Source organism: Euprymna scolopes, chromosome 22, assembly GCF_053919585.1.
Source record: "Euprymna scolopes isolate OS-2025 chromosome 22, ASM5391958v1, whole genome shotgun sequence".
Classification (NCBI taxonomy): Eukaryota; Metazoa; Mollusca; class Cephalopoda; order Sepiida; family Sepiolidae; genus Euprymna; species Euprymna scolopes.
In genome coordinates this window covers 45562012-45576004 of record NC_136503.1, presented here as the reverse complement: position 1 = coordinate 45576004, position 13993 = coordinate 45562012, and the positions used below count along the sequence as shown (strand labels likewise).

General features: G+C 33.9%; 1 protein-coding gene across 1 annotated transcript in view; it reads left to right on the top strand.

Annotated features, from left to right (window-relative positions):
* The window catches only part of LOC145243396 (protein pigeon-like), a 123570-nt gene extending 110317 nt beyond the window's left edge, over positions 1 to 13253 (top strand). The window contains exons 27-30 of the mRNA XM_080106241.1: positions 3678 to 3736; positions 9409 to 9514; positions 12149 to 12268; positions 13073 to 13253. Of these exons, the coding sequence (XP_079962367.1) occupies positions 3678 to 3736; positions 9409 to 9514; positions 12149 to 12268; positions 13073 to 13191 (404 nt within the window). The 3' untranslated portion in view covers positions 13192 to 13253. The remainder of the gene's footprint in view (positions 1 to 3677; positions 3737 to 9408; positions 9515 to 12148; positions 12269 to 13072) is intronic.
* The last annotated feature ends 740 nt before the right edge of the window (positions 13254 to 13993 follow it).

Genomic DNA, 13993 nt, shown 5'->3' with positions numbered 1-13993 from the left:
GTATTATTTATTAATTTATTTATTGTGGACTATTATCCGCATCTTTCTTAGTTGTTGTTTCATGACGTTTCGACCAACTATTTCTCTGGTCTTCGTTAGGTGGTAACCGCGACGGGATAGGAACTCCGAATCTCCTAACTGCATTCTCAGCAATTACTGCCATCCATAGTTGTTGTTGTCTCACCACGTTTTTGGCCAAGTAAGCCTCTGGCCGGCTTTGGGTAGGATTGAAACGGCTATCTTCAGACAATTCTCACCTGGAACTGTAGAGATTCAAAGTCTTCATCCACTGCTAAGAAAGATGAGGATAATTGTTCGCAATAAATAAATTAAAAAAAACAAAGCACACTTTCAATCTGTCATGAGCAAGCACGGAAGTAGTAAAGCTCATAAAACTGTCATGAGAATGCTTGCGTCAGTGGGCGATGTGGTCTAATTGGAAATAGTGAAACATAGAATTCTTAAAAAAAGATCTCTCAGTTGGAATATATGAGATAGTGGATGAATGTCTGGCATCCAGTAGGATGCCCCCTCCCCAGCTTAAACAAACTGATAAGAAAATCGCAAAAAAAAAAAAAAAAAGGATTACTCTGTAATTCGAGATAAATATTTCTTGTTTTTCTGGACAGGCATATGAATTTTAAATGCATCAAAAAATGGTTGACAGTCTGGTTCGTGGATATCAGAGACTGGCTGTCAATATCTATGACCATCCTCACGAGTTTTCTGTGGCTTACTACTTCCATGCTGGCTCATGATAAATTGGAAGCATGTGTTTCTGTTTGTAGCACCATTGTTAGAAGATTGCCCTATAAGGTAAATGGACTCTTTCTATCCGGTTTGGTTTTGCAACAGAGTCTCCATTTCCTAGATGTATTGCTTTTCTCACGGCTAAGGAATTCCATCTATCCCCTATATGGTAACCCTCCAGAATATCAAAGGGAGTCTATGTGGTGAAACGATAAAATTGTTGCCCTAGAAAAGACGACATGATTCAATTTCCGTTTGATAAAAACCGGTTTTCTTATTTTGTTGCAAACTATCTACTAGTTTCCCAGTTGTGTACAAATCCCAAGAGCGATAGGAGTCTTCTATCATGTGTGAAAGTGACACATTGTTCAACGAGCAAGATCAGAGATGCGCCACTGTACAATTCATGCTCTCTGCCGAACCAAGTTATGACAACAGGACCATGGCCAGCACCCTCAAAATGTATCGCTGGATTGCCACAAACAACAGGGACATGCGCAGAGTGAGGAAAACAAAGTAAGTTTCCAGCCATGCTTATGGTCTTTGGTGTGGTTTCAAGTGAGGGTCACATCATGCCACCTCAAATCTTCAAAGTCGGCTTGAAAGTCAACACCAAAGTGTACCTGGATATGCTGAAGAGTGTGGTGATTCCCCTGGTGCAATTAGGTGGCTGCTGGCAAACCCTGGATGTGGCAGAAGGACTCGGCACCTGCCCACAAGTCCAAAGAGACCCAGGTTTGGCTTCAGAAAGAGTGCTACAACTTTATACCAATCTCTCACTGCCCCCCCCCCCCTGCGCTGGACTACTTCGTTTGGGCATACGTCGAGAATCTCACCAACATGACCTCCTGCAAGACTAAAACCAACCCACAATCTGCTGAGTATTTGCTGAGCTCCTGTCGGCGCTTGTGGAAAAGGCATGCTCCCAGTTCCAGACCAGTATCGAAGCGGTGATTGAGGCTGAAGGCGGCTACATTGAATAGATGTCAGTTCTACTACATAATCAAGTTACATGAGAATGATTTTTTCAATAAAACTTTTAAAATAAAGCTGTAGTGTTTTCTTTAGGACAACAATATATATATATATATATATATATATATATATATATATATATATATATATATATATATATGTACTAGCAAAAGTACCCGTCGTTGACTGGGTTCAAAAACAGCCTACGGAAAATGGACTCTGATTTATGAAAGTATGATAGGTTATGAAAAGGAAGGTTTGTAAAGAGATAGCTTCGAATTTGGGGCTATCAAAACCAAAGCAAAATATGATGAAAGTAAAAATAAAATAGATAAACCCCATAATTTATTATACCATACCTGTTCACACTGAAACACTTATCACAATATTCTGTGGATCTATATTAAAAAACCTTGTTAAACTTTGTGACATATTTCCATTCTATGGAGGCCAGGTGCGAACGAACACCCCATAATTTTATTATACCATATTTCTTCAAACTGAAACATAATTATCAAAGTATACTTACGCAGATAAATATGAAAAGTCTTTATTAAAGTTTGTGCCTATTTCCATTCTATGGAGGCCAGACGCGAACGCAGACCCCACAATTTTATTATACCATCCCTATTTAAGTTAAAACATACTTATCAAAGTATTATTATGTACATCTATATCAAAAACACTTGTAAACGTTTTTTTTTTAATTTTTAAATTTTTTTATTTCCATACTTTGTGGACCAGGCGCGTATGCAGACCCTACAATTTTAATGAATCATCATTATGCCAGATCAAACATACCCATTCCTGTGTCTCGATACATCTTCTATCATTATATGTGATCAGTTTTCTATAATAGTCAACCATATAGGAGCCTATTCGTGACCACACACACACACACACACACACACACACACACACACACACACACACACACACACACACACACACACACACACACACACACACACACACACACACACACACACACACACACACACACACACACACACACACACACACACACACACACACACACACACACACACACACACACACACACACACACACACACACACACACACACACACACACACACACACACACACACACACACACACACACACACACACACACACACACACACACACACACACACACACACACACACACACACACACACACACACACACACACACACACACACACACACACACACACACACACACACACACACACACGTACGTTCAGCTTTACATTATAGATATATATGTCCATGAGGCAAAGCATACAGTTATCATATTTTCTCTAGTAGAACAAATTCGCATTTTTTCCTAAATAACTTTCCAGAAATTCTCTTCTCATTAATTCAAGGAACAAAGCAGCTTCCATTTTAATTCACTATGATTTTTAGTACACATTTCCAGATGTGATTTGGTATTGTTGTACTCACGTTTAACCCTCACGATATTTTTTTTTTTTTGTTGGTTGGTTGGTTGTTTTCGTTTTACGGCATATCAACCCTTTTCGGGTTATTTAATGCCAAATCCAAAGATTTTGAAGAAATTTTTTTTTAATAGAATATATTTGTTGTTTTCACGTCAGTTTCTATTTAACCCATAGTTGGGACCCTAACAGGTACTACCACTCCGGGTCAGAGTGGACCTGGGAGCAATGGTAATTAAAGGGTGGCTCCACACTCCCCAAATCCCACAAGCTGGGGCCTCACCACTGGATATAGTTTAAGGTCATATCCAAGATCCCCATTGAGGGACTTTTACCTTCTGCAGGGGGGCAGTCGGCGTATTCTAATGCCCCACCAACAGGGCCTTTTTTTTTGTATCGTAATAAAAATAAACTTCTTTATACTTACATCTATTTAGTATAAATATCATAGCAGTTGATTTCTAACTTTTAATGTTAAAGTGTATTTTGTTTGTTTTTTTCTTCAGCTTTTGATGGAGACGAATACCTCAGCTTGAAATACCAGATAATCACCAGACTCCCCGAGGTAAATTTCGTGTGCTCATGTTGTATTATTAAAATAAACTAGTTCATACCCGCTGTTGGGACAGTACCTCGTTATATAAATTTCCACCTTTACCTAGCTTCTGTCATTGTATAGCTAGTACGAAGAAAAATATTTGCAAAATTTTGTGGAAAAAGATGCTATTTAGTACGCGCATAAAAAAGTAAGTAACTACGATTAATGTATTTTGCATTGTTTTAATTGGCAAATGGTGTTGGATTTCCAAAGAAATTACAGATGAAACATGAATGCGCATATGTAGCCAATAATATTTGTATAAATAAAACCGATTATATATATATATATATATATATAGTCTTTGAAGTTTTTAACATTTGAAACCATACAAAAAATTACTTTTTATCATTCGTTAAAAAAAACAAACAAAAAAAACATCTAGTCAGTAAGTCATTTAATCACCTGCAATCACTGCATCAACTCTCTCGAATTTACTATAATAATATATATATATATATATATATTAAATCCCCGAAACAGTGTCTCATGGTAAACAACTGATGATCCCTTGAAAAATAAAAAAAATAAAATTGGTATTATAGTAAATTCGAGAGAGTTGATGCAGTGATTGCAGGTGATTAAATGACTTACTGACTAGATGTTTTTTGTTTTGTTTTATATATATATATAGGTTCATTCCACTGTCGGTTTTCACCTCGGTTTTGCTTGATCTATGTTAGTTAATAGACTGTCTTGCATTTGCTCAGTTGGCAGAGTGCTCGCCTTGGCATGCTAGAGGCTCGGGTTTCGAATCCAGAGTTTGGATGTGTCTAACTAATCAGGCCAAATGAGGGCGAAACTCGAGTCTTAAACTTCTGCTTTGTTGGCTGCCATGGCTTCTGTGAGCTGCGATGTTGTCTGGCTGTGGAAATAATTATATATTCTCTCACATTCTGAAGGTTATATATAAGAGAAAAAGAAAGATAGATTAGTTTTTTTGTTTTTTTTATTGTGCTATTCACTCGTTTGTTCTAACTCAAATTTTAATTTCACATTTCCTTTCTTCAAATGCTGATGAAGCATTTGCTCACTTCTCCTAATCAGACATTTGTTTATGAGTGATTTTTTTTGGGGGGGGGGATGTTTCTTCACAAGTTAACTTTATCTTCAAAAAACAAAAAACAAAAACAAACAAACAAACAAACAAAAAAAACAACCAAACAAACACGCAAAAATCAAACGAAAACAAACTTGTAATTAAACAATTTTAAATAAAAGCAAAAGATGCCACACACGTTTGCATTCTCTGGGGAGCAAGACATTCAGTTTAGCCTTGAGGATCTTTCAACACAATTTAAATTTTCTAAAAGCCCTTGATCCAGTCTTGAAAATATAATTTCCCTTGTTAGTTCAAGATGAGGGAGAGAGAAAGAGAGAGAAAGAAAGAAAGAAAGAAAAAGAGAGAGAGAGAGAGAGAGAGAGAGAGAGTGTGTGTGTTTTCTTTCTTTTATTTCATCTTTTCATTTTTTTTTCTCTTTTTTCCATTTTAATCTTTTTTACTTTTACCCCCTCCCCTTCTCCGTGTCTTTACTATCTTATGTTCCTTTTCTCTTTCTCTTTTCACACGCCTTTTACTATTATTCAATCTTTTCTTGTTCTCTAACTTGGAATATTATGGGTAAATTTTCAAAACTTCTGGGATGAACTGGATCTTTAGGACAAAGTACACAGGTCAAAGTTGCATCAGTTGTTGATATTAATTTATCAATCGGACATAATATGAAAGAGTCTATCCATTGAGAAGACATTTTTACACTCTTCATTTTGAATTGGAAAAAGAAACCTATTTTTTCCGTCGTTTTTAATCTTTTTTTTTATTTACTAGGAAGTCGCCACTTAGCAAGGCCCAAAGGCCCCTCGAGGACAAAGATTATAGAGTCAGTAATAGTGGAAATTGAGCAGATACTGATTATTTAAGAGGACGGCTCGACAAGAGCTTGTTTACGTTGGACTTGAAAATGAACATGTTATACTCAGGTAGATGAAAAGCAACCCTGCACTATTGTGTTCCACATGCAGGCAGTTTTGTGAAAGAAACTTTGTGTATGAAATTTTCGTTTAGTTTTAGTAACAGATACAGAGAAAGGGAAATTGTTCACATTGGTTGTAGTTAGACGAGTGTTTGTTGTGAATGTTTTACAGAAGTGGGGATTAAAGCTCAGTGGAGTACCTGCCATGAAAATAACGATAGAGTATAGGTAAACTTGTAACGTCTCTTCTGTGAGAAAAAGGTAATATGTAAGATAAAAGGACATCGCCCACTAGATTGTGAAGTCGGTTTTGTACTTTGTCAAAATGGGAAAGGGTGCTCTGAACAGCTTTTCTCCGAATGTGTCAACAATACTCAATGTTAGGATGTATTTGGTTCTTATACAGGTAGAGGGTCAGGAGTGACATACCTCCTGGATTGATAGAATGATCTAAAATGAAACTATAAGTGTTCTAAAGTGCTTTTTAGAAAGGCAGTATCTTTCTAAAGAGGTTTTTAGAAAGGTGGTATCTTTCCCAGTTTACCTCTCGGTGTGTCTCCAACTGGTCGTAATGCATTTCATCAAGAGGTTATATGCATAATATAACCTATCCATAGCAAAGAGCCGTCTGTACATGATGAGGAGCCATATCTTTCTAATGGTTACCATATTGATCTGCATCGGCATACGCATAACACGTCTGATCTAGAGGAGTAAACCATGACCACAATTCCTATTGTTTCATAGATAGCAGTGTGTTCCAGTTACAGTAATGGACAAACTGATGATTTGGTTTTGAGAACAGCACGACTTCATAGATGATCATATATATATATAAGGAATGTAAAAATACCAGCGGTGGATGACGTTATGTTTTGAGAAAAATAGAAAAACCGAATGAAATTATTAAAATAATCAACGTTTCGTCCTTATTTCAGAGGACATCTTCAGGATAATTGAAGTAAAAATGCAAGAAAAGAAAAAGTCATAGATCGTACGAAAAAGAGGACAGTTTTTGAATCCTACCCATGTCGGGAAGGACAAACATATGTGTGCGTATCTACATCTATCGCACACATATGTTTGTCCTTCCCGACATGGGTAGGATTCAAAAACTGTCCTCTTTTTCGTACGATCAATGACTTTTTCTTTTCTTGCATTTTTACTTCAATTATCCTGAAGATGTCCTCTGAAATAAGGACGAAACGTTGATTATTTTAATAATTTCATTCGGTTTTTCTATTTTTCTCAAATGATCATATATATTTGACAATAGGAATGAATAACTGTCCCAGTTAGTAGAGTACATAACTAACCCAGTTAGTAGAGTATAACTGACTACATGCAGGTTTAGTGTGCTGCATATGCAATTAGTCATCAGGTAAAAAATGTTTTGCCATCAATTGATGGATGATTCCAGTCAAATGTTTAAATGACAGATCATTCCAATGAAGTCAATTAATTATTAGTGCCTCAAAAATATTTTTTGTGTTTGGTTCAACAGTGAAATGTTGTACACATCATAGGATCAGAACTACTATTATATGTGGAATAATAGGAATTGTGGTCATGGTTTTATTTCTTTTGATCGGTTAATCTCTTGACGGTGCTTTGTTTCTAGCTTTTAACATATCAAAGACATTTTAAGGGTCTGGAACAAAGGTTTTTCTTCACAAACTTGCTCTCTTCTAAATCATCAAATCCTTTCTCTTTGATAGATGTACGGAAGCGTGTGTGTTAGTTTCTGTGTCATGCTTACATTTGAGTCGTTTAATCGTTATGTACTTCCATTTCTTGTCATAAATAATTTTACCAAGAATTCTTCATAAGTTTTGGTTTCGCTTTCGATTATAGCTGATAGCATTTTAAGTCATCTATATTTTTAATAAATTTTATCAAGAATGTATATATTAATACGATAGCGTGTGTATAGTTTCTTTGTCATGCTTACACCCGAGTCGTTTAATTGTTATGTATTTCCCATTTCTTGTCATAAATAATTTTATCAAGAATTCTTCATAAGTTTTGGTTTCGGTTTCGATTATAGTAAATCATCATTATATCATTAATTTCCAACCAAGTTATTAGTATGTCCGGTGTATATAAAGTCCGTTGGTGGTATGGAACTTTGATTAATTTCGGGAGAGAACCTCCCCTTTTCAAAAAGAAAGCAAAAGTATATTCCAGATAGCAAAAAAAAAAAAAAAAAAAAAAATTCAATTCCGATTCCAACTAATGCATCCAAGTCATATGGATGTATATTTTTTAGTTTTGAAATCGCAACTTTATAATATATAAACATCGATAGAACATTAACTCTATAATAATATATACAAAATCTGCAAGAATTAAAATATCATATTTAAGCATACTTTACAACCGGGCATTGCCGGGCGTTCGTGCTAGCTTAGATAAATACCTTTGCAGTTTTAACAAAAAAGCTACAATAATATTAGAGTGTCTCCATTTACACTGAACATCTACAGAATGCCAACATCAATATATTACATATGCATGAGTCTTTTGTGGAATTTCCACAGGTCCCGCTAGTATTATATTATTTATACAAACATGTAACAAAAATGACAGCCATGATGATGTTCGATCAGTAGGCATTAAAACTACGATATCCTTAGGCAAAAAAAGTTAGTCTTTCCTTTAGTTGTTTATATTGAGAAAAAAGACCGTTTGTGTGTTTAAGCGCGCGCGCGTGTGTGCGTGTGTGTGTGTGTGTGTGTGTGTGTGTGTGTGTGTGTGTGTGTGTGTGTGTGTGTGTGTTATTTCCACAATTAAGCAACGTTGCAGTTCACAGTATTTTATTTTCTTCAAATGAATCATCCCGAGGATGTCTTGAAATAAAGACGAAACGTTGATGGACACATCATTTAGTATGTTCCTTTTTTATCTCTCGATCACATTGGAATAGTTTTTCCATCATTTTCATCATATATATTTAATGAAACGCTAGTGTCTGTAGGTATTAAAATAATTATTTATAATTATTTCTATCCCTTTAATTAGTAAGTTTCTTAACAGTTGAGCACTGTCTGCTGAAATGTAAACGTCGATCGCCACATTTAGTCACTTAGTCACTGTAGATCGGTATTGTATAACGTTTATGCCTTTATAAATGTTTAATTTCACTTGAATATCATTGTGGTTGACGGTGAACTTGTTGGTTTTTTTCCTTGCTAATAGCTTAGTTGTGGGGTTCGAATTTCTCAACCAGTGGCACTCATAACTTCCTGCACTGATGATTCAGGAAGGATGAAAAGCTAGTATCCGTAGGTTTTTAAATAATTATATATATATATATATATATATATATATATATATATATATATATATATATATATATATATCATCATCATCATTATCAAATAGTGTCCTGCCTGCTATAGGCATTGGCGGCTATGGTTCTCCATCTCTCTCTCTCTCTCTCTCTCTCTCTCTCTCTCTCTGCATTCATGAATTCATTGTTGCTCATCATTCTCGCTGTCGTCCTCTACTATATATATATATATATATATATATATATATATATATATATATATATATATATATATAATGTGTGTGTGTTTTTACGATAAGCCTTTTTTTAATGTTAATGTTTTCGTTTCTGTAATCAAACCTCGTATAAATCATACAGTTTTCGTTTGTTTGTAGAAATCCGTCCTCTCTTGTTGCCAAAAATGGAACCATCCGTTTGCCACTACTTTTTTCACAATGCACAATGTTCAAGAGATGTTGATCGCTCAGCCAATGGAATGGGGTAAGTTAATTAATAGTCAAACTTTCACTTGTACGAAAATGCAAATGATTAAAAACATCATCGTTATTGCTTCTACTATTTTTGCATTTAATGTTTACGTTAGCTTTGAATCATTCGTAAGTTGTGCAATTATCTGAAAACGTTTCACAATCGGTTGGACGCTTGCACGCAATGCGTGACCATTACTCGTACAAGTGCTGCCTTATGTGTGCAGCTCAAGCTTCTTGGGTTTCGATAAGACGAAATATTAAGTGGCAGATAGATATTAGCATTTTTCTTTTATAATAAACTAACAGGGAGACCCGACGTTGCCCGGGATTTAATGGTGATCAACGAATGTTTCACACTCCTGTATTTTATTGTCATCGAAATCGGTGAAATCACCTATTTTTTTATCAAATCGATTGATTGACTGCTCTAGTTGGGGGTCCATCGCGATGCACCGAGAGGAAGCTTCACATGCCTCCATGCAGTTCCTCAGACCTCAATACATTGTCGTCTACATTGTACTATAGAGAACCTAAGTCAAGTATCAAGATGCAACTGTGCTCTAAACAAAAACATTCATTTCGAATGCACCCCTGTCATATCAAACAACCTACTGTTGATTTTATATGTTGAACCTTTCAGCTTATGTGGTAATAAAACTTCTCAAATACACTTGTGATGTTAGGCTGTGTAAGTTGTTAACCTTAGTCAAATTCGCCTGTTCTTTTTTTTTTTTTTCATTGGATTATTTTGATTATCGATACTTATCGAATGCATTCCGAGACAAAACCTATCTAAAAACGCTGCTAGGCACATAATGTATCTTCATGTGAAATTTCATAAAAATCGGCCCAGCTGTTTTGGAGTCCATAGGGAACGAACTTACAGACACACAGACAAAGTTCCTTTCATATGATAGTAGAGTTTAGAAGAATACCCGTTCCAGGACAGGTAAAATTAATTCTCTGAGCAGAATCGTTTTGCATTACTTTTATGTCTATGAAGATTAAAACCAAAATGTGATGATATTAAATAGAACCCATTTCCTAATTTTGATCCTGAAAATGTCTAAAATGTAAGGTTTTAAAAAAAAAATTAGGAAATGAAAATTTAGGGAATCCTGCTTATTAATTATCTAATAACAAAATTCAATGCAAATCTGATGTATTTGCATTATAACCTAGGAGATTGTACTCATATTACGTTCCTCCTTTAAACGTCCTTTAAAAATACTCTAAAGAAACTAAAATTTGGGTAATATTAATTAATGTCCAATATCGATTGCTAAAATTTCATAAAACTTGGAGATATGTGAATTTTCACAAAGAGTTCCCACTCCCTTTTTTTTTAATCAATTTTTCTTGAAACTAAATCAAACTAAATATAGCCCACATTACGAAATTTCATAGTTAGAAGCTGTGATTCAAAAGTTATAATGATCTGTTAATTAGTTTAGGAGTGAATTACATGTTAACTTGATGTAGAAAAGCTAGCTGTACCTACCCAACATTGTTCAGGATGCAGGGAAGTCATTTTAGTTTTTAATTCTTATTTTATTTGCACATTTTTAAACTTAAGGTAGACGACTCCTATTATATTCTTCAATTTAAAACGAATTTAGTCTCTTGAAGATTTTTATTTTTAGGTGATTATTTTAATATGTTTCATATTAGCAGTTGTCTGGATCAGACGAGGTAATTTTTAAAAATACATTGTAGCAAAGTACTTGCAATAACATTGTACAACGAGAACAAATGAAAATTGACTAGTCAGAAAAAAGTTTGATTCATCAGCAACGCTGAGCCTGGTTAGTACCTAATGGGTGACCAATTTGGAAATTCTAGGCGCTGCATGTAGGAAGATGTTGACACCGCCTTGCAAGAGTAGCGAAAACGTAACGTCATCACCTTCCCTAACGGGGATATACATACAACTGGGGACCACTTCCTCCTTTGGAGGAAGCCGGTTAAACCTGCATAGGGTTGGTGCCGTTTCCATCTACAAAATAGAAAAATAATAATTCTAATCAAAATTTAGTGATCGTTACTTCTAAATCTCATTTATCCTCTCATCTCGTTCCACTACAAGAAGAAGGAAAATGAAAAAAAAAATTTAAAAAATTGTAAAACTTTTTGAGTATTTGAATAAGTAACCAGTTCTTTTTTAAATTTCTTTTTTTTGGGGAAATTTTTGTTTTTGATTTAAAAAAAATTAAAAAAATTTTTTTTTAATTTATTTAAAAAAACATTTTTTTAAAAATTTTTTAAAAATTAAAAAAAAAATTTTAAATTTAAAAAAGTTTTCACATTTATTTAAAAAAAATTTTTTAATTTTTTAAATCAAAAAAAAAATTTAATTAAAAAATTTTTTTTTTCAAATTTATTTAAAAAATTGTTTTTAAATTTAAAAAGAAATTTTTTGTTTTTTTTAAATTTAAAAAAAAAAATTAAATTAAAAAAAATTTTTAATTAAAAAAAAAAGACAAGGTATGATTTTGAGTTGATTGAATTTTTGATGATTAAATGATTTATTTGGAAATAAATAACGGCATAGGAATTGACTCTGTGACAATGCCAGGCTGTGTACGAACCATTTTTGAAATCAAAACAATAAAAATGATGCAGTCAAATCATGTTGCATTTTCAGGGCTTCCAACTGAAGATCATCCAGATTTTTCTGATAAACAAAATTCAGAAAGAAGTAATCAAACCAAAAAACATTCCTTCTACCCACTTTCGGCTTTCATGGCTCATCTTAATGAAAAAAGTAAGTACAAAGGTTCTTTCGATATTTCCGATGGTTGAGCTAGCTTAATATAAGGTCTAACTAAAGCAATATGAATGTAAATGATATTTTAATTTATCAAGTCAGTGCAAAGTGTTTTGCCAATTTAAAAATTCTATCTTGAAAATGAAAACTGTATTTTTGAAAATCTTTATTCGAAACAATAACGACCTTTGTTCTTTATAACTAGACTCCATTTATCGAGCTTGTAAATGCCCTCGTTTGTAAAATTATTTAGGTTTGATGCGAAATATGAATCTAACTCTTGTTCAATTTCCCCTTGTTAATTTAAGGTCATCTAAATTGTTTTGTAATTCTCAAAATAAATGATAATTGGGTGGAGTGTGGTCGGGGGAATATACAGGACGAGGCAAGATTTTCCAACCAAATTTCTCGTAGATCTTTGGTCAGTAATGATGTGTAAAGACAAAGCATTATCATGATGGAAAATGACTCTCTTTCTTTTGTCTAAAGAAGGTCAGTTTTAAGTAAACATGTATGAGAATATTGACGAAAATATTAATTATGCTGTCATAATATGAACGAAAACGTTATAAATTCGTCATGGTGATATGCTTAAGTGATAACCGTATGCACAAAATAGATTAGAATGATTTAAAATGCCCCTTCTAGAAACCTGCCAAAGCTTTTCCATTGACTTTATAGTTTCATCTTAGTTTATTAAATATACTAAAATATCTGAAAGAAGAAAATCAACGTAAAAAAGAAAAGATTTTCAAAGTCTGATTTTAATTCGGTATTTCTATTTTATTTTTCTCTTTCTAGTTTCAAATCAAAGCGACCAAGAAGGTGTTGAATTACCAGGAGGGCGACAGCTTTACGACGCAGCCCTTTGTCATACTTATCACGAGACTGACTGTGATCTTGGAGTGGTAAACTTTTAGTTCGGCATCATTGTATCTGCCAATACCTTATTAAAAAATAAAATCGCTCAATTTATTTCTTATTTTGAAGTTGCTTTGCTTTTATTGTCGAGGAAGAAAAAGGTTTCTTTCGCGCTCACCACGTGCTCACAATTCTTTTTTTTTTTTTTTTTACTGAGTTCGCATCTCATCCTCGTCGCCAATTTGATATATCCTAAGGTGGCCTATTATTCGGACATATCAAAGATAAAGTATTCCGTGAAAGGAATAAATAAATATACACTGTGGTTTGAATACTGAGGGAGAAGTTTATTTACGTAGTTACAAATGCAGCATGTTAACGTTCAGGAAGGAGTTTCTGTTTTTTAAAGAAAGGGTCCGGTGAAATCCGGTGACTCGGTTCCTTATGTAGAATGTTCCGGATTGGTTACCTATCTCCACATAACAATTTCTATAATAAATTCGATCGTTTATTTTCAAACACTCGAAGATAAATTGATATTCATTCAGATTTCACGTGTTCATTATTTAAAAATAAATATCAGTCAACTTTTCACTTTGAAACAATAAATGAAACTTGGTTATTTCTACATAAATTACCAGAAAAAAAAAATGTTTACAATTCTATATCTAGTTCAACTGATTAAAAGAAAAACATAGTTTTGATTTGGTTGTTTTACTTTACAACATAACTCAATCCCAAAATTGAGGAATATTTTTGCATGTCTTATATGCTATTAAAGTACGAGGGTCGTTCCAAAAGTAAAGCTTTCTATTTTTTTTTAATTAAAACTGTTGAAGAATTATGAAGACGGGAGGGGTA